General features: G+C 31.7%; 1 protein-coding gene across 1 annotated transcript in view; it reads left to right on the forward strand.

Moving 5' to 3' along the window:
• The window catches only part of LOC129218382 (phospholipase DDHD2-like), a 72,298-nt gene that overhangs the window by 15,449 nt on the left and 34,366 nt on the right, over positions 1 to 22,483 (forward strand). Inside the window, exons 2-7 of the mRNA XM_054852627.1 lie at positions 2,991 to 3,563; positions 7,270 to 7,548; positions 12,376 to 12,557; positions 17,910 to 18,047; positions 22,034 to 22,187; positions 22,320 to 22,461. Of these exons, the coding sequence (XP_054708602.1) occupies positions 2,991 to 3,563; positions 7,270 to 7,548; positions 12,376 to 12,557; positions 17,910 to 18,047; positions 22,034 to 22,187; positions 22,320 to 22,461 (1,468 nt within the window). The remainder of the gene's footprint in view (positions 1 to 2,990; positions 3,564 to 7,269; positions 7,549 to 12,375; positions 12,558 to 17,909; positions 18,048 to 22,033; positions 22,188 to 22,319; positions 22,462 to 22,483) is intronic.

A 22,483-nucleotide genomic window follows, 5' to 3' on the forward strand; every position in this document is an offset into this window, starting at 1 on the left:
TCCATGTTAGCCTGAGATTTAAATAGCTTAAAACAATGACCCATTGTCCTGTTTTCAGTGCTAAACTTTAGCCCAGTAACATCTTTCATTTTAATAAATTTAAACAACTGAATTATGTCCCCTCAGTCTCTTCTTTGCTCAAGACTACATTTTTAGCATTCTAAGTCTGGAATCGTAGTCTAAATGAGAAAGTCCATTTATTAGCCTTGTAGTCCGCCTTTGAACCCTTTCCAATACATTAATATCTTTCTTAAGATAAGGAGACCAAAACCGAACAGCATACTCCAAATGAGGTCTTACCAAACTTCTATATAAGGGCAGAAGAACTTCTTTAGATTTGTTTGAAATAGATCTACTGATAAACCCAAGCATCCTATTGGCTTTGTTACTAGCTATGCTGCACTGTTGACTAAACTATAAATCCTGACCTATTAAGACGCCCAGATCAGTAACTTTTTCTGCCTGATTAATGACAGAACCTTGCTAATAATAACTTGTACACCAGGGTTCGCCGATATATATCAGTCGATATATATCCAATATTTATTTTGATAATATCATGATATTTTGATATTTTTGATATTTATTTTTTCGAAGTATGACATTTGCGAAATAAATATTAAATGTATTAATGGTATTAATATTCTTTTATTATTTAAATTAATCAAGAGCAATATAGTATATTTATATAACATAATGTATCATTAATAAATGTAAATAATACTATATTCTTCCTTTATTTTTTATTCATAAAATTTTAGGTAATGTAACTATTGTAATTGGTCAGAAGAAAATAAAATGTCTTATGGATGTGTACTGATATTTAATGCATATTTTTATTCCTGAAATACATAAAATTCGTAAAAGTATTTAACCAGAGAAAAATGAGTAAAGCATCTAATGCTTAAATAATTCTATTAAAACTAATAGAAATGTATCAGTTATGCCATATTTTATTTCCAATAGATTACATTATCAAATTTTGCAAATAACTGTAAATATCATTTATACCTAAATGCAATTTTTTTTTAAATGTATATTTATGAATGTGTAAATAATGAAAGAAACATTAATTTTAGAATTGATGCATTATAATAATAGCATAAGAAAATAAACAGTGGTTTGAAAAAGCAGTTACTATTTAATGACTTAAGTTTGCACTGATTGAAAATATCGGATATATATCAAAATATCCGATATATATCAAAATATCGGATATTTTCGATATTTTTGAAAATATCATGATATTTTCAAACCCTGTTGTACACTTATTTCCATGCCCTAAATGTAGCACTTGACATTTCACAACATTAACAACGCCATTTATCAGCCCACTCCGTAATATGATCTAGATCCTCTTGCAGCTGATTTGCTTGTTCTTATTTTTCTATTCCCCATAACTTTGACATCATAAGCAAAACAATTCATGTTCCCGGAATTTTTTTTATGAATATCGTTCATAAAAACAATGAGCAAAACAGGCCCTAACTGTCTCTGAGGAACCCTGCTTAAAACCTCACTCCATTTAGAATAATTTCCCCTTACAATTACCCTTTGTTTCCTTCCGGTCAGCCAGTTTTTTACTCAAATGAAAATTTTCATTCCTATTCCTATATCAGCTAATTTTCTAAGTAGAGCAACATGCAGTACCTTATCGAAAGCTTTTTTAAATCAATGTAAACAACATCTACAGGCTTTTTATTGTCTAAAGCCATGGTAACTTTGTCATAGAAATGTAGTAAATTAGTTGCACAAGATTTACCTTTCTTGAAACTGTACTGAAAACTAGTCAATAGATTATTAGTCTCTAAAAAAATTTACTGTCTTAATTTTTATCAATGTTTCAAAAATTTTGCAAACCACTGAAGTTAGACTCACAGGTCTATAATTTCCCGCACTCCCTTTAGACCCTTTCTAGAAAGAGCGGTGTAATACCAGCTTCCTATCCTCTGGCACTGTCCCCTGAGTTAAAAGAAGCATTGAAAATATTTACAATCACATATGCTAATTCCTCTGCACATTCAACTAAACTTTTTGGATAAATATTATCTGGTCTCGGAGCCTTAGTCTCTTTATTTTTTTCCAATAAAGTGAAAAGTCATCCCTGGAAAATACAAAGTCCTCAAGCTGTACTATAGCTTGTGTCTTGCTGGTGTCAACTGTTGAGATACAGTTGTCGTTAAAAACACTTGAAAAAAGTTATTTAGAACATTAGCAATATCACTATCGTCCTGAATTAAAATTCTGTGCTCATCAACCAGTGGCCCAATATGACTGTTTCGAACTTTCCCCGAATTAGCGTACGCAAAAAACCTCTTAGGATTCCTGTGTATGTTATCTGCCAGTCTTTGCTGAGTCTCTTTTCTGAATCCGTACCAAATACTTAAATTTATGCCTTGCTTTATAATAGTAGAGCCTATTTGATACAGACCAGTTTCTGAAAAACCTGTGAAAAGCAGCTTGCTTGTAATTTAGAGCTTCTTTAGTTTCCCTGGAGTACCACATCGGCCAAATTTTTGTGTTGACACCCTTTCTCCTAAAGGTAACATGATCCCCAACCATTTTCGCTAGATTTTCCTTAAACTCTGCCCACCGAAGGTTCACATCGCTATTGTCTAATCCAGAAAAAAAAACTGTTTTCAAACTCTGCCTAAGTGCCACAAAATCAGTAAAACCTAATGTAATAGAAGTAAACAGATTGAAAGCTTGGATTCAGCTCATTGACATTTTATGAAAACTCATATATTATACGTTAGGCTACAAACTAAAGTTTAATTTTTCAGGCTTGAGGTATACGAATTCATTCATAATATTGAATAATAAATGCAAAATCTTAAAAAATGTATATATATATATTTTTTTTTGCCATTCCTGAAAGTTTTGAAAACAGAGCTGTCTATCCTCTTTTTGTATCAAGATCTTTAATTACTGTTTTAAGAAATTTTGCCACTTTAAAAAGCTGATCATTGTTTTTGCCATATATTTTATAGATGAACAGCGTACCAGACCTAAATCAGATATGAATCAAGATAAAGAAGAAAATTCTCAGAAAGCAGGTGGTGATTCATCTGTTTGTCAACTGGAGCAACCATTGCTCATACGTAAAGCACCAGTATCTGGAACATCTGGACAACCTGCTCAGTTATCTCAGGACTTTGGGTCTTGGTCTGCAACATATGCTAACCCTACGAGTTATTCCTCTATACCTCAGACAAGTTCATCCCATCTACAGACTATTTCCCAAGCACAGTTGCCTATTCAGAATAGCAACCCATATTCTTCACCACATGTGTCAACATACTGTTCACCAATCTATTCTGAACAGCCTGTTATCTCCAGTGATAATTCTATGTTTCAACCTAATGAAAGGAAAAGCTCAGCAGGATTTTCTGAAGCACCACTTAGTTCTATAAATCAGCCGCTCTCAACCTATAATATACATGCAGGTTATACAGGGCCTTATATTAGTAGCTATTCTGAAGTGCCTTCAGTACCATCTACAACTTTTTTAGCTGCAGATTCTTCACAGCCTGTTTATGCACCACCAGTATCCAATCAAACTGGTAAGAAACATTTAGTATTTTTTTGAAAACTGTGAGCAAGTAAAAAGTCTATTATAAACTAATTCTAACGAGCATGTCTGGGCTGTGTTAGTTTTTGTAATGATCATGTTAAAAGTGTTTGATAAATACTGGTTGCTCAATGCCTAAAATTGTGTTTAAGCAGCTGTTTATTCATAGATGCATAGATTCAGCTTAAATTTCTAGTAGTGGGCTAACCCTTGATTTTGATCATTTCTGAGGGTATGGTGACAAAAAATCAAAAACACTAAAACTAAATGTCTTAAAACATGGTTAGGGTTAGTTTATAATTGGAATCGTAGCTTGCAATGTTTTGTAGTTAAGGATGAATATCAGGAAAAGTGCTAATTTAAGTCCCAGATGAATCTTTCAAGTACTTCCAATTAAAAAGCAAAAAAAAAAAAAAAAAAAAATCATATAGTAAACTTTGTTGCACATGCTATCCATGACAAAATTGAAACTCTTGCTCCAAAGCCTAGTTGCTCCAAAATCATGTCAGTAACTGTCCCACGTTCAAATCGCAAGTTTAAAAAAAACCCTGTGCATTATAAAACATTGCAGCAGAAACAAATACAAAATGAAGTACAGTCGAGTCCCGACTTACGCAAGGGATGCGTTCCAAGACTCCTCACGTAAGTTGAAATTTCGTGTTGTAGAGAAATGTTACGTATACAATTTTTTAGAAATACACCAAATTCTTTTAGGCACTGTTAAACACCCCTTAAACTGCTTTAAAGTGTTCCTCAACTATACATTAGTTTCTTACATAAAGAACTGAACTTTTACTGTTTTTAAAAAACAAAAAAAAGCCTTTTTTTGCAACATAAAATACTTAAAGTTGCACAAAATGAATAATCAATCAATGGGAGAGATAGACATAAAGTAAAACAACACGACATGCACAGTATGTAGTAATAATAAAATGCTGCAGTATATCACTGTACAATAGATACAGTAATAATATTCATGAGTTGAAAAATAAAGATGATGATGATTTATGCTCCTTTCTTTTTTAATACATTTTTAAATATCGTTGCTTCGTCTTGTCTTTTATAACCTTTCCATTTTATGACAACAGCCTCTCATCCTGAACTCTTTGTTCCACAGTACAAAAGCAGCTTCCATTTTCATAATACATATTTACTTTGCTTAGACACTAACTACTCTGCAATTCAATATTGAAACTAAGTTCTGAAGTCTAAGTTCTAAGTTCTGTTGTTTTGACTTTTAATTGTACTTATGAAAGATTCATTCATATTTATTTTTGTGCTACCATTAACGTTTTGTAGTTGTTCAAGCATATCAAGACTCTTAACCCTTTTTTTTGGCAGGAGCTTTCTTTTTCTTCCTATCTTCAAACTTTGGATGAAACAGTGCACGATGGCGTCATTCTATTTCATCAACTTTGATAATTAGAATGAAAAAAAAAAAGAAAGATGCTGAGTGGTTATTTGATGCACTAACAACGCGATACGTAGAGTAGTTGGGTATGAGAACTTTCGCTGCTGTCAGTGATGCTAAAGTGATGTAATAACATTCACAAAATCAATATTTAGTAGCCAATAACCAAGCCGTAAGTCGGATCGTGTTGTAGTGGGAGTCGACTGTACTGTAAAACCTGTGAAGTTGACCACCTGTCAAAGTTGACCATTTTTTTTCAGGCACAGAATTAGCCCTTATCATATAAATCAGCCTCTGAAAGTTGACCACTAAAGTAGTGCATCGTGAGTGGTCAACTTACACAGGTTTCACTGTAACATGTTTTATGTTTGTCTCTGAGAATTGACTTTTGTGTTTTCGAAAAAATGAATTTGTGTCGACATGAAAGCCAATTTATGCTTGTCCCAAATTTTCATACTATGTCTGGAGCGCAAACTTCCGGGATGATTATTTCTAGTAAAAAAAAAAAGTATTTGCCAGCAATGGATTGTGCAAGATGAAACCTTTTATATGATGTATAAGTTCGAATCGAAAGTTTTCACTTCCGTTGTACAGAATTATAGGTAGATTTTTTTCAATCCTTACTTTTCTGTTTCTACCAAATGAAGTATCATGTTGGTAGCGCAAATTGAAACAGAAAATAAATTACTTTCTCAAACTATTTTTGCATAATTGAAAATAATTTTTCTGCAATGAAAATAATAATGCCTTTTTAGTTTTCAAATCTTTAATTTGCGATGTTCAACGATCAAAATTCGGCAAATTGGTCATGTCGTTAGTACATAAGTAGAAACCATTTGTTACTGAACTGATGCATGCGTTACCAATGTTTTTCACAACTCTTTCCTTGTGTTATGAGTTTGTTGACTATCTCATGATTGAAAGTTAGTTTAATTTCTTAAAATATGCTTTTAAAACATTAGTTTCTCCCAAAAATTTCAGTTCTCTAACAAAGTTTTTTCTTTGTGTTTTCACTCTCTTTTCTTTTATATAAATATTCAGACTTACGTTTGTAACAACTGCCTTAAACGCTTTAATTTTGTTTTAAAAAAGTAAATCTGTTAACTTGTGCAAATCTACCCCCCCCCCCCCTTTTCCAAACTCTGTCTTGAATTAGTTTTGTTTTTTAAACCTGTTTTAAGAATTTCATTAATTTTTATTTTAAAAACTACTAACTTATGTGTTATTTTTTTCTCAATCTATTATTAACAACTAGCAGTACCCCGCATGGCGATGCCCATGCTAAGAAGTTAAAGAAAGTTTGTTGAACAAAAAAAATCCACGCCCCCGCCCCCTTCTTATGTTAAATGATCATTTTTCTTCAACTAACAAGGAAACAACACAACCGTGGGGTCAGACATTTGCATCATTTTTTTTTGTGGTGAAAAAGGACCCCTAGTACCTTACATAGTTAAAGTAATATGATGCAATACTCTGAAAATTATGAGAAAAATTGATTTAAAGTCGCCATGGAGTCTCCTAGGCGTCTTAGAAAAGGTTTACCAACGCCTTTTCAGAAAAGTTTACAACAACACCGCTGCTAATTAGCTGTGATAAAACAAACAAACAAAATTATTTAAAACCAAAATTATTTTCAACTGTTAATTTCTTTCTAAGAAATAAACAACAAGCATTATATTTATTTGGCAGTAGCAATTATTTATCGCTTGCAGGCGCATCACAAGAGTGCCGATTTTTTTTTCTTTGCAAAATTAGCAGATGTTGTATAAGCTGATCCGTCTAATTTGACTTTAAAAAAGGTTCCAAAAATTATCCGTTTTATACACTTTATACATGAGAAATATGCCTTATTTTGCTTTCAGATTTGCTCTTTCAGTAAACAATTTGTGAAAGATCCGTTCTTGTTTATCAGAATTTTGTGAAGGGTCCGTTTTGGTTGATCGAGATTTTGTGAAAGGTCCGTTTTGGTTGATCGCATTTTTGTGAAGGGTCCGTTAACGGACCCAAATATCCTCTGGCCAGACCCCTGGGTATAAAGTATAAGTCTGAAAGCATCAGTGTATTTGTCAAGCCTCCCTCATTTTTTCATTGACTTGCTTCATTTTATCTCAACACAAGATTTAAGTGTAGGAAATGTTCAAAATTTGTGTGACTTGCAAATTTGGATGCTTTAACATTTTATTTGTTTTAATTTTTCTTTTATCAGATTTTGCTACAAATTAGCTGATCTATTCTGTTTGTAATTTGGTATTTAATTCTTTTTTGTGAATGAAATTTTTTTCTCTAGGTGAACAGCAAAGTTTTAATATACCACCATGCAATTATTATGGAGCACCTCAAGCAAATATTAACACATCAAGAAGTTATTCTTCTGAAAGTGTGTATTCACAAGGGACATCAAATATGAGTGATAAAGCTGCTTCATTTACATTTAGTGACCAAATATCTGCTACCTATAAACCTGTGAAACCTCATTGGCTATTTAGTGACATTATTGAATCAAAGGAAATCTGGTTTGGTTTCAGTCAGTCAGATTCTGAAAGGCTTGAAACTGCTTTTCAAAAAGGTGAGACATACTGTTTTTTAACTCCATTTTTGAAATTTTGTGTTGTAAGTTAAACTGAATGTACAGGAAGCACAATCTATACGTTTTTGAGGGGACTATGAAAAAAGCCTATGAATGAAAAAATGTATAAAAGGTACAAGTTAATAGGTATTAGACTCTGCAGGGAGCAATTTAAAAAACGTGTAATTGATAAAATTGTATAAAAGAAGAATGTATAAATAGTGCTTCACTGTATTATTCTCTTTTTTTTCTTGTTCATAAACAAATGTATGTAAATCATTCTATTGTTATTATTTTTTACTTTGCTAGTTTTTTGTCTCTATGATGATTATCGTGTGATTTATATGCTACCGTTCCTTTGACTTGTATCAAAACATAGTCAGTGTCTAAAAATTTAAGATGAGGTTTGATTTTTAACCCTTTTTTTTGGCCCGGACAAAGTACATTAAATGTTTCAAATTAAAAATGCTGAACTTGAAAAACATAAGTATGATGATTCTTTTCATACAATTATAAGTAAATATGTTGATTCCTTTCATTTAAATAACATTGGTTTAAATGCAAATATTCTACATTAGTGTTTCAACACAACAGCAAGTAAAATACTTTAATTGAAAATGGAGGGAAATTCAAATATTACAGCATGAGCATCAAAAAATACTTTATTGGTTTTTTGTTAAAATGTAATAAATAACAATTAATAAAACATGCGTTTTCTGTTAATTTTAACTCCTTTATTTGTCATATAAGGCTGTTCATTGCTTATTAATGCCTTCACAAAATTAAAACGAGATAAAAAATTATGAAGTTTTTGAGTCTCAATTAAAAAGCTATTGGATGAAATAACAAGCTAGTGTGAATAAAATGTTACCTTGAAATGAAACCTGTGTTTGTTATATTAGTGTAAATTTAAAGCTACGCTCTTATTTTAATTCAAGTTTTGATTTAATATGCATGTTTTCACTTTTAGTTTAGCATCTAAACCAAAGTTAACCAAAATGTCTTGTGGCATTCTAGGTTGTTTCAAAGTAAATATGCTTTAGAGAAAATTAATAAAGCGCATTGCACTTAAATCCAGGCAGGGGGGTTACCTTCAGTCTCTTAAGCTTTTTTTTTTTTCTGAATTTAATGTGTTAAAATTGGAAAAAAGTAAGTTAAAGGCATATTTTGTTTTTCCCAAAACAATTTTCGGCTCAAGATACTATCCGCAAAAGATAGCAAGCTGGGCACCATTTTTTACATGAAATTTCCAACAAAATTTTCAAATTGCTTTATCTCCAGATCAAAGCACAGTATTTTGTTGTCATTTTTTATTTGAAAGCTGATCATTTTTCCTGTGAGAGAAAATGCACCAGTTGGAATTGTGTTTAATTTTTCTTGCTGCGGTATTTTAAAAAATATATTTTGAAATCAATTTTCGAATCTTTTTCAAAACCCCCAATTTTAATAACATTGGTTTTTGAACTGTTGATCAGTACAAATGAGAAATCTACATTCACTGAAAAACTGCTTCCACTTGTGAGTTTAACCGGTTTTAGAGGTATTTGAAAAAAAAATGAGGGTTTTCAGGAAAGATTGCTTGCAAAAGAAGTTTTGGCCAGCAAATCGACTAAAGACAGCAATCCTGGGTGCCATAGTTCTTAGGGGGAGGGGTGATGATGCAGCATACCTTTCATTCCTTCCAACCCTTTTTTGCTTTAGGTGAGGAAAATAGACTGAGCCAATCATGTTCAAACTAGTAAGTGCATTAATTCCTCTGAATTCTGTTTAGGGACCATGCTGTGTTCTTAGATTCATATCATATTTTGAATGCTGAATTTTCCTGTGCTATGTTAGTGTTTTTTTTTTTAATTTTTTTTAATTAATGTAAAGTCTCTGTAGATTATATATAGTTTCTTTCTGTTGTAATTTTTAGATAGTTTCATTTTTAGTTGTGCTGAGTTTATTTTTAAGTGTGCTGTAAATAGTTTATTAGTTCAAATCAGTGTTTAGGATTTAGTATGGTGCTAGAAATGTAAAATTTGAGTGTTCTGTTAGCGCAAAACCTCATTATACGAAGCTTTTCGTAAACTAGCCCACCATACTAGATGGAAACCCCTGTTGAAAAACGCCAAATTTGTTAGAAAAGAATTGCATATAACAGGGGTTCCCAATTTTCCATCTCATGGCATCCTTTGATGAATTACAATTTTTTCACGGCACCCTAATCTATTTCAATTATACCTGCATATTGAAAATATTCATAACTCGTGGCACCCCTCACCCCTCCTTGTGGTAACCCAGGATGCCACGGCACCCACTTTGTGAACTCCTGACCTATAACAAAAACAATGGAGCATTTGGGTGACAAAGCAGTGTAGTCTTTTTTTTTTTTTGGACTGTTGAAAAATCTGATGAACCCCAAATCGATGGCAACATATCTAGAGTTCCTGTATCAGACTCTGAGACTGCGACGTCTTGGTCAACCTCCAATTTTCTACAGTTGGAATTAATCAATCAATGAGCAATCTATCACGTCCGCATTATATTTATATAATATTTAATTTTTAATTAGATTTTTACTATTATTTTAAGTGATGTTTTACTATTATTTAAAGTTATGTTAAATTTTTCTGCATATAAGATGGATGTGTCGAGTAATTATGCAAATTTATAATCTGAAATCGATATGTGTCGGATATTATGCAAATATTGAATCAGCCAGGGGTTTTGTGTTCCGAAATTTCCAAAAACTTTGAGTTGTCGGTTTCGAAAATGTTTGGCTTACATTCCAAAACTGAAAAATTATTTTAAATGAAAACTTTAAAAATGATTTTTATCAATGGTTTTGATGATTTTTGTAAGCATATTTGAAGAGCTTTTATGATTTCAATGATTTTTGCTTGTATATTTGAAGAATTTCTGGGGGGGGGGAGGGGGGAGGGTTGCCACTGGCGACTAAACAGGTGACTTTTGCGACTATTTTTGACCGTAGGCGACTTTTTAAAATCAAAAACGGCCTGCAACTATTTTTCAATAATTGGCGACTTTTTACAATTTAGGTGACTTTTTTCATGTTTTGTGATATTTATTGAAAAAAAAAAGAAAGAGCAATGGATACTATGTGCTCAACACGTGTGTCAAGAAAAATGCTTCTTCTGGTTTAGATTTAATCCTTTTGCATTTTGTAAACATTTTAATGTTTTTGAGAATCGGAAATTATTTCGCATATGTTATCTGTTACAAAACTTTTTTTGTTTTATTTTGATAAAAAATAAATAAATAAATCTTTGGAAGCATGCCAACATTTAATTTATACATCGACATTTAATTTATACATCACGGATTATTTTTCCCATGTTTGAGATTTCAGTCCTTTTGTATCTTGTAAATATTTTTATATTTTTGACAATCAGGCGTAAGTTTGATTGTATGCTACCTTAGATTAACTTAATTTGGTTTTATTTTAATAACTAACAAGTTTTATAGAATTTCGATGACGAATAGATGCTTCTTGGCTTAAAGAGCCAATTAAAATGTAAACTCATCACTTAAAACAAAAATAAAAGAATACAAAACCCTTATTAGACCAATCATTTTATATGGTAGTGAGACATGGGCAATAAAACAGAAGAAAACTGGCTGCTCATTTTTAGTCTAAAATGTTTAAGCGGATGCTAAATGAAGACTAGTTACAGGACATTCTTTGGCAAAATACCAATCTGTAAAAATAACAAAGGAAATATAAAAAAAATGGCATATGGGCACACAAATCATACAAAAATTGTCTGGATTAACTAAAAAAGTAGATAGACTTTGAAGGAAAACAAAAAATTAAAAAGATGATTTAAAAAAAAAAAAAGAGCTGAGAGTGGAATAAATCAAATGTAAAATAATATCAACTGAACAACACAAAAAACAAGGCAGAGGTGATCGCACAGATAAGAAACTCATTCAAGAATCTCCAGATTCTCTATTAGAATTAGCTAACTAATGACTGAAATTAGCTATTGAGAACTAAAGTTAAAACATATTGTTAACAAAAGAAAAACCAAGTTTTATTGATTGTGTAACTAAAACCCTAAAAAATGTTTTAAGTTTTCCATTTTGTCATCAAAGTTTAAATGTTCAAAATTTTTAACTATGCAGTTATTTTATGTTTGTTTCAATCACACACAAAACTCTATAACTCCTTTATGTTTTTAAAACCAGAGTAAGTGTGGTTAAGTTGCCTTAAAATTGAAAAAAAAAATCTGAAAGGTTTTTTTTTTTCACTTTGTGACACTTAAAACGTGACGTTTACACGTAACGTCTTCGTGACGTTATGTGAAAACTAACTTACATTTTTAAAACAATATTTCATCAAAAAATACTAAAAATGAACTAATTAAATGTTGAAACAAAAGTTAAATCTGAGAAGTTAAGTTTTGATTTTCTTGTATTTACTAGATGTAGTGATGTTTCAAGATGTTGTATTGTGTGGTTGTGTCATGCAATGTATTTTTTGAGTTAGCAAATTAAAGAAAGATTATTCGTAAAAGCAACTTCACAGATTCAAAATGCAACTTATTTCTTCCTCTGTGGAGACTATTTAGGCGACTATTTTTTAAATTTCAGGCTACTAAAACAACTATTTTCAAGTAAAATTTTAATGCCAACCCTGGGGGGGGGCATGTTGTTTGTAGAGGAAAATTTTTGTATGTATGGCTAAAATCATTTTGAGATACTAACTGGTAAAATTGTTTTTTTTTTTTTTTTTTTTTTTTTTGTTCCTTTTATTCATTTACAATGGTATTCTTTGATGCATGCTTTTTCAGTTGATACTCTAACATATTTATCATATTCTAGATAAGGAAGCAGTTGTTCCTACTGATGGTGGAAGATATGATGCCTTTCTTGGTTCAAGAGTTAAAAAATCTGTGTATTTTGATGCAAAGGACTTATACATTAGAAGATGCACTTGGTTTTTCAGATCAGACTCTTCACAAAAATTTGTGCCTTTTGATGAGGATGTTGCTAATCTAATTGAAGTAAATATTTTTAGTATAATTAACTAATATTGTTTTTAAATCTAATAACATCAACAAAATGTATAAAAAAAATAAATTTTTTTTATTTATTTAATTTTCTTAATAAACTTAATCGTTGACTTTTTATGCGTTATATTTCACAACGTCACTCTTTTGTATGACATAGTGTTTCCCCCTCCCCCTCAATACCTGTTTGCAGTGATGCTTGAACAAAAATCTTGCTTTATATGATTTTGTACTTACCAAACTTGTCGTAGTTTTCCTGTAAAATTTGGGAAGACAAAGTCAGCTATTTTTCCAGTCATTCTATTTTCCTTTCATCCCAGTAATTCATTTCCCCAGTTTGCCAGTCACCGATTAATTTCATTGTAGGAATTAAATTTTAATGCAGAAGTACTACAATAGTACCTAGTAGTAGTAGTACCAATACCTTTATAACGCCGACCTATATAACGCAATTCTCTATAAACCGCACAACTTTTCAGAAGTAAACAATAGGTTTTTAAGTTTAAAAAATTCATTTGTTTTGCCTTGCTAACATAAAATTTTTTAGGAAAATTAAATTTTGAAACAGTTTTTCATCTTTCCTGCTTAATTCAAAACTTTTAAATGAAAATTAATATTCACCGTAAAGAAAAAATATCAGATGGCTCTTGAAAATGCAGCTGTTATGCAAACTATGAAGCTAGCAGAAGTGCAGGATAATTCACTTTCTTTTAACTGTAAAGCATATTTATTTGTGAATGATTAGTTGTATAATTAGTGTTTTAATACTTATTGCAGATAGAACTAATTCTGAAGTGCTAATATATATATATTTTGAATATTAGTTTCAAAATTTGTGAAATGACCTATATAACGCCAAAATCTGTATAACGCAAAAGCCTGGTCCCAAGGTGTGCGTTATAACGGTCTTCTACTGTAATATGAAATACAAGGGTCAGTAAGACTGAAGTAAACACGTCAAACAATCAAAAAATTATTAACTGGGAAACAGATCTGTTAGGATAAAGGCGAGTAACTGAACTCAATAATTTGTTCAACGCTTCATTAATAGCAACTATATTTGAAAGTAAAAAGTTATTTTACTTGTCTAGCATACTTCATCTCTAATTTTGACATTTTAATTAATTTTCTTTACACTTTCAGGTTTTTCACAATAGCTTTCATACAGTATCTTTTAAAGTGATATAATTTCAGCATTTTTTCAATAATATTTTGATACATCCACAGATAAAGTGCTGTAAGATATGAAGTCATCCATGAATAAAAGAAAAATGCAATTTATTCAAGGATTTTTTTTCTACAAAGCAAACAATACATTGTTTGCATATTAAGGGAACCTAATTTCTGAAAAGAAGCTCTTCTTTATGAGGAGACAATTTTTTTGCCAAGTGAAATACTCTTCTGTTCTGAACTCTTTGAAATACTTTTCGAAAATGTTATCGATGGTTGTTAATGTAATACTTCTCTGCATTATTTCCTGCCTCATAGTATTTAACCATAGGATTTGAGTAGGGAAATCTGAAGAACTCAGCTGGTTAGCCCAGCACAGCTTGGCTTCTATAACAGCTTGTGTCTCAATAACTTTAGAAATTCTTTAATAATAACTAACAATAATTGTTTATGTGTTTTACTGTAGTTGGGAAAAAACTAACCTTGCAGCATTCTGAAGGCTATGCAAAACCCAATCACAGCATTATGATGCTACCATGTTAGGTTTGTCCCCACTATCATTATTGTTGCATTAATTGTCTTCAATTTCTAAACCAAACCCAAACCAGTACACCAAATATAAACCAGAATTTGACTCTAATACTGCTGTTAGTTATTAATCTGAGGTGGTGCCTTGCCAACATGTTGTTGGGGGTATTTGCGAAAGGGTTTTTGTGTTGCTCATTCATTGGAGATCTTGGCTGCTTCAGTACGCCATGAATGAGAAAGGGTTGCACAGGTATGTTGGGCAATGCATTATTAAATTTCTTGCAAAAAAATGGCACCAAGCCCTCTGAAATTTTGAGTCAGCTTCGTGCGCAGTTTGTGGAAGAAGCACATTGCACCCTCGAGTGTATGAGTGGGTTAAACATTATAGCAGGAAGAGAAGCTGTAGTAAACAAAACTGATGAAAGGAGACTACATACAAGCATGATTTTAAGGGTTGTCATTTGTGAAGTCATTGAAGAAGGACAACTAATGCAGGCTATTACTGATTCCTTTTGGATGAAGCAAAAGCTTCAGATTGCAAAAGCAAAGCGAGCAAACGATGCATAACATCATTTTTCGCCATGAAACTGCAAAGCTGCATACTGCTGATTTAAAACGAGAAAACTTTGGGAAATTTCATGGGAAATCTCTAGAGACCCCTCTGTGCCATCCAGATTTATCACCAAGTGACTACTATTTGTTAGAAGTACTCTTAAAGGACCTAGGAGAACAACAATTGATCATATCATGATGCAAAAATTTCAGCGAAAACCAAATAGCTTGTACAAAAAACTACAGTACAATAAATGTCAAAAATGCAACAAAATGCAAAAATGAAAAATTTACAGATTCTGCACTTTATCTTCACACAGCAGTACAGATAAGTCTGTAAAGAAAGATGCAACTGCAATCTCTGGATGTCATAACAAGGCTATTGGGTATATTGCATATATTTATTTAATGTATTAAATTGTTTATTTTGTTTTTTTTAATTGTTAGTTTCAGCGAAAGTAACATTTCCATGAAAACAAGATTTTTACAAGTTAAAGTGATTTTTGATTTATCCTAATCATGTTAGATATACAATTTTTAACCTTTTTAGAATTTAATCTTTTCCTTTGAAACAACTTGATGAAGGATACAATATGCATCCCAATAGGTTTGCTTTAAAATACACAGCTGAGTTCCATTTCTCCGGAATCTTTTTCTCTTTTTTTGTTGCAAGAGTTCTTTTGAAACAGCATGAAAGTTGTTAAGTGGCAATCAACCAAGCATATATTCTGAGGGGAGTCTTAAGACACCCCCCCCCCCAAAATTGCCAAATCTTCCCATAAACTACATTTTGGGGACTTGACTTCAAGAAAAAAAATATCCCTTGAACCCCTACTTGTACTTAAGTTTTGCCTTTTGACTCCTTCTTCCAATAATGACACCCTCCAAAACCAGAAGCTCTATCCACTTTTGTGATCAACTAACTCTGCTTTGATGCATACTTTAAGAGGTTTAAAGCACTCAACTGGTTTCAGCTAACATGGTATGTTAGTACACTTTATCATCAAAAGTATCAGTTTCAAAAATTCACATTTTTACAGATTTCTCAAGAAATAATAGTCTAATTGTTCTGTAACTTTTGTCTCATAAGGGTAATTCTTCAAAAAATGTAACGTTTCTGTCACTCATTTTTTACAGTAAAACCTTTAGGAAACAGTTTTATTATACAATGTTATTTAGTTTCATCAAACATGTATTTATTTGAACCTTGCAACAATTTTTTAATAATAATTTTTATTTTAATATATTTTTGGTTCACAGCATGTGAATTCTCACCTTATGTCACACATCTAATGTGACTGTTTATGTTGCTTAGTAACTTGTTTAATAAAAAGTATATATATAGTTATTTATTATTTCTTTCACAAGTGTCTCAAATACTAATTGTCTAAGTATACTTAATTTTTTAATATTGTGTTTTTGTTCGTTTTAATAGGATAATGAATTACATCATACAATAAACTCTCAACCCCATTATCCAAACACAAAATGCCATTTCTTATTAACAGATGGCAGTAATGACATCACATTTTATTTCCCATGATAGAAGGGAGCCCCCCCCCCCTTTTTTTTTATTTTCAGCCATAAAGAAGTTGTGAGATTTTTCTTGAAAGTCAAGAAGATAGATTTTGTTTTAAAAACGAAGTGTGGTTATTGGGAATTCTCACCTCCGTGATCTTGAATTTCAGGGATGTAAATCAATGTTAAAAAAAGAATTCCTCATGTTTTCATAGGCTTAACATGTGCAGATTGTAGCAACGTAAAAAGCATTTTCTCTGAAAATGTATCTATTAGACCTATATTAATGAAAAATTCCTCACCTCCATGACAGTCCTTATCAAAATGTCATTATTTCTGAGCTGAGAGTAAATGATAGAGGGGAAATGCATCAATTTTAGACATTCTACCGAAATTCCTCATTTTCGTAAGTCTCACCTCTGTGGCAGACCTTATCAATGTTATCATTTCTGAGGTGAGAATAAATGATGGAGGGGAAATACATCAATTTTAGACAGTCTACCAAAATTATAAATTACCAGCATGTTCTCAAATTTGCTAATTTGGAAATATATTAATACTGTAGTATGTTTTATCACAAATTTTAACTAAAAGGAGAACTAAAATTTAAGCTGTACTGTTATTAAGAGAGCTAATATTAAATTCACAATAATCATTGAAATAGCTCAATGTTTTCACAATTTGCAAAATTTCTTCTTTGATATTAAATTGGCCTCTATTTTCAAACACTATAATTATATATATATATATATATATATATATATATATATATATATATATATATATATATATATATATATATATATATATATATATATATATATAATTTCCGTGAACAAGCCATTTTTATATTTTTATTTATGAGTAAATAATTGGATTTAGCTTTGTCATTGTTGATGGTTACTTTTAGTAGGTAACACTTTCATGTAAGAATGAAAAAAGAAAGAAAAGGTTTTGAAATTGAGAAATACTTTCGTTCAAAAGTTATACATTCTAGAGAATGACTCATAAAAGACATGCTCCCGTTGTTTTTTTCCAATAAAAAGTAAATCACCCATGTATTTAGGGGATAAGTATCTAATTGAATAAACCAAAAAGGTTTCATGATCCTCACTCATCTTAAATACCTGAGAATGAGCTTTCAATTCCCTCGACTAGTTCACTTACTATGTACAATTACTTTATAGATCGTTGTGAAAATATCTTTAACATTCTTGAAGAGAAGCTATCTTTCAAAAATATAAATTTTGTTCAATTTTTTTTTTTAAGCTTACTCGCAGTTTTCCCTTTGAAAGGTGAAAGCATTCCACAATCATTTCCTGTATGCAGGGATTATTATAGTTATCCTCTACCTCAATTTGTAAAAGATCAAACAAACTTTGCTAATCAAATTAACTAGATTTTCAGCCTGCAAATTGTATCTCGTTTTGTAGTAGTATAACAACAGTTTATTAAAATAGAATATGTTTAAATCATAAATATTAATAATTTTTTTAAAGAAAAACCAAAAAGATTTTTTGTTATTTTGTTTATTTTACTTTTATTCTCTTTTTCAATGATCATTGTACACATTTTCAGGAACACTTTCGTAGTTGCATGACTACTGGTCATTGGCAAAAAAGAGTTAGTTTACCAGGAGTAGGCACCATTGTCCTTGAAAGTCCAGATATCATGCTATTGTACAAGAATGAGCTTGAAATTTGGCCTGCTATGCCGGTAAGTAATTCTATTTTGAAGCAAATACTGCGTTTTTTTCTTTTTCCATTTTCTTTATAATTAAAAATTCATAATAGTACTCTCATAACTTTTTAAAAAGTATACATCTAAATTAAAATGTAACATTGGTTGTATGTGCATTACAGTTTACAAATTCAATAAATATAAAAATCATATCTAATTTTACTATTTGCATAACCTAGCATTGTTCAGTCTATCTGGAAAATAAAAGTTGTGTCAAGTAATGAATGTTCAACAATCCAGCTTAAATAGAAAAAAAAGAAAAGAATTAATTTGAAATTTGAAATTTTGAATTCAAATTATGTTTTTCGCAATCACAAGTTGTGACAGGCCCCTACTCATTGGAATTATTGTTTCTAGAAACGACTCCTATACCCCCAAACCTGCCCCTCCTCCTAAGCGGTTACATGTGTATAGTTGTGTGTGTGCGTAGACCTATGTGTATGCTCGTACGCGTGTGTGTAGGCGTGTATATGCATGTGAAGGCATCTGTGTATGTATGTGAAGCATGTGTGTAGGCGTGTGTGTATGTGTGTGAAGGCATGTGTGTATGTGAAGGCATGTGTGTATGTGTGTGAAGGCATGTGTGTATGTGCGTGTGTGTAGGACATGGACGCCAGCGACAAGAGGAGCCGCAGAGGACGAGCGGGCGGGAGTGCTGCAGAGGCCCCTGGTCCAAGCTGAAAAAGGAACCGGACATCAAAGACGATCAAGTGAGAACAATACGCAATCGTGATTGCTCAAAAAAGAAAAAAAAAATAAAAATTCCCCTGAATGTGCAGAAAAGAGAAGTTTCATAACTCAAAATTGAAACTCAGATCTATTTGAATTTTCTTTAAATTCCAGACTCCTCCCTCATGTGAATTCCTGAGCATGAAAAGATATCTGCCAAATTTGAAAAAGATCTGACATAACTTATTGTTTTTTCGTCTGTATAATCCTTCAAGACTAAGGAATGGACCTCTAAATTAGACGTTTTTGGATTTTTTTTTTAAATTTCAGTATATATATATATATTCCTGAGCATCAAAAGACCTCCATGCTGAATTTGCAAAGATTGAACATAAGCTGTAGATTTTCAATCCACAAGAAATTCTTTACATTATTCTGAAAAATATTCTAAAGAACAAACACACCTACGTTAGGGTGGGGCGAAAAATAAAAAGTTTTTCAGATCAACTTTTAATAGTTGCGAAAAGTTGTCTTTGGTGATAATTAACTTTTGTGCAAAATTTGAGGAAGATTGGTTAATATCTTCAGGGGGCGCTGCGATCGTAAAGTTTTATTGTAGCTTCTTTCCCGGATATCGTTGTTAAAATATGAAAAATTATGCTGTAAACTAGTTTCATTGCCTTTTTTTACTCATGAAATATATTCATGTATTAAACACATGTGAAATAATTCACGAAAAGTATTTTATATTACTTATTTATACTTCCAGCATCTTAAAAAGAGGCAAAAATGTAAAAAATAGGGACTTTTGGTACAATATTAATTAAGTAAAAAGGGATGAATTTTTACAAAATTTGGCATGAAAATGTAAACATGTGAGACAAATAAAATCAAACAGCATTTTGCAGTGTGTTATTGCCATAAGCCAGGGCTAAGGCAGGATTATTTAAAGAGTTCGTGTCATAGCTAGAGTTTTTACAATAATTGTGTTTTTTACTTTCAAAGAAAAGCAGTTTCTTTCGAACCACAAAATGTACACGAATAAAAGCATCCCTCTCTTCTATTCAACTTACGGCTAGAGATGCATCCATCACCAACTTTACGCAGTGCTCCACGGATTGAGTATGACAAGGAAACATTTTCACATGTTTTGAAGAAAATGTGGAACATCTCCGGTTTTCACAAATTCATGCAGCTCATCCTCAGATTGTATCATGGTTATGAAGGTTCTTTTGTAAGCACGTCTTCACACTACCAATTGATAAATTTTAAGTAGTTGGAAGAAGAAGAGATAAGCACAGGAATGGTAAAAGTACGGATATTATTATTATTCACAGAATTGATGTACTCTCAAATTTCGATGTGCCGCAAACTGCCATGCATGACTTAGATCATCATTTAAAATTGTCAGCAAAATATTTTCAGGATGTGCAAAAAAAAAAAAAAAAAGCATTCCTCTGAAGGACTGGATCAATGACATATGTAACAGGTTGTCTGGCAAATAACACGACAGACGAATAACTTGCCATAAGTTTTGTGCACCTTCCTTACATGATAAGTTGCACTTAATTAGAAACCAGCAAGGCATATAAAATTTTAACAATGAATGAGACAGGCATTTCTAAATTTGCTGTCCAATATTCTAAGTCTATGTACAAACGCAAAATTCGACTGGCAGTAGTGAGCCATCTATAATAACTCAAGGAACCAAGTGCCATTTGAAAAAGGTTTACGGAGCAGTTGCCACTAATAAGGATTTCAATTATTTGCAGTATTTATTTTTGGTCTGTACTTAGGTACGTTGATTTCTTGGAGACTAGTACTTGGTCGTATATCCAAGTATTCTACTAAGTGGCGAAGAAGCAATTCGTTGCCATAAAGCTGACATTTTCACCACTGCAGTGGTCTATTCAAAATACGGAAGCGATCACACGTTTTTAGAAAACTTTTTCAGACTGACCCTTGCTTGTGAAGTGCTTGTTTTGTAATTGATACAACTAAATTCCAGATCATATTTGCCCGTACCTTCTGTTAAATATTCTTTACCACTTTCTATATCCTCAGTACCTTCATCACGCCATCACTGGTACTTTTTTTGATTCTCCTCTTCGCTCTTGATTTGTCTTTTGTTTTCTGTTCAAAGATCTATTTTAATTTTCTTGTGGTTTTGATATCAACTTTTAAAGTAAAAATTTTTCTCTCTCCAAGCTGATCTTCAAGAAAAAGTTGTTCTTTGACAGGAACTTTGCGAAACTTATCACAGTTACTGCATTGAAATAGCACTTACAACAAGCGATACTGAAAAGCTGTTCCCGAGCTACGAATAAAAATAACAATCTTTGCGTAAAACTCATCTGATTTAACACCTTTTTTGTTCATCGTTTTCTTCAGGATTGCATGTTTGCTGTGAAAATGTCGAATAATTTGAGTGATTAGTGTTTGCAAAACTACAGGAATAGAGGAACGATGCTATATAACTTCGTGGCTACATCTTCTGAAATCTCAGTCACTGTGGACTCTCCGGAAGAACTAAACTACTTTTTTTCGTATGCAAGAAATAAATAATAATTAAGTGCACCTTCATAAGTAGGTAACACAGAATCAGACAAGTTTTTGGTGTTCCGGAAAAGGGATCTTTAAGCATTTTCCTTTACTTTTGATCCATAAAAAATTATCCTTCAAATGTTCTCTGCTCTTGCTGGTGTTAGAAATATCATTCCAATATGCTAGTTCAAAGTTCAAGATTGCATGATGCATTTAAATGGCATTTCCCATGATTCTTGGAGCGCAACAGCAGTGCCTCTTCAAATTCCAGACTTTTTACAACAAAACCATGCATTGCCTTTTTTAAAAGTAAACGTTTTAAGACCAAAATTTTTTGGGAGATATTTCATGTGTTATTAACTCATAAATGTCCTTTAGATGTAAAAAGGTTGCAATTAAAATAATTTAAAAGCATACTTTTTGCATTAAAACCATGAAATTATGGGAAAAAACCAATATTAAAACTTTGCGATCGCAGCGCCCCCTGAAGATATTAACCGATCTTCGTCAAATTTTGCACATCAGCTAACTATCACTAAGGACAACTTTTGGCAGTTATTAAAAGTTGATCTTAAAAAAATTTTATTTTTCGCCCCACCCTAACCTACATACAGCCATTTAGATTTTTTTTATACATGTAAAGCGTTTTTTATGAACATTAAGTTTTTTCATTATATATTTTCAATGTTGTTTGTAAATTCTTTCTGGTCAAAATGTTCCTACATTCTCTTTAAACTCATATTTTTAAGGATTCTAAAACTAGTCCTAAAGTAATAAAGCGTGGATTGCCTGATGGATTTGAATTAATGCCAGATGAACCTAGTCAAGTTGACCATCTTGTGTTTATTGTGCAAGGCATTGGCTCATTTTGTGATCTTCGCTTCCGAACTGTGTCTCAATGTGGTAATTCATAAATTTGTATCAATTTTTGTTGTGAAATGAATGAAAATTTCCGAGTTTTTTTGACTTTCTCTTAACTCAAAATTTTAGTTAAAAAATAATACTTTTCTAAATGCTTTGAATTCTGTTTTATAGTTGATGGATTTCGTGACATTGCAAATAAACTTATGACAAGTCATTTCAAGCAACATGTCGAAAGTGGGAATATTTCGAAAGTAGAGTTTTTACCTCTTGCATGGCATGCAAAGTTGCATACCAGTGATTTGGGCTTAGATCGGTTAGTTTTACTTCTAAAATTT

The sequence above is a fragment of the Uloborus diversus genome, chromosome 3 (assembly GCF_026930045.1).
Source record: "Uloborus diversus isolate 005 chromosome 3, Udiv.v.3.1, whole genome shotgun sequence".
Lineage (NCBI taxonomy): Eukaryota > Metazoa > Arthropoda > Arachnida > Araneae > Uloboridae > Uloborus > Uloborus diversus.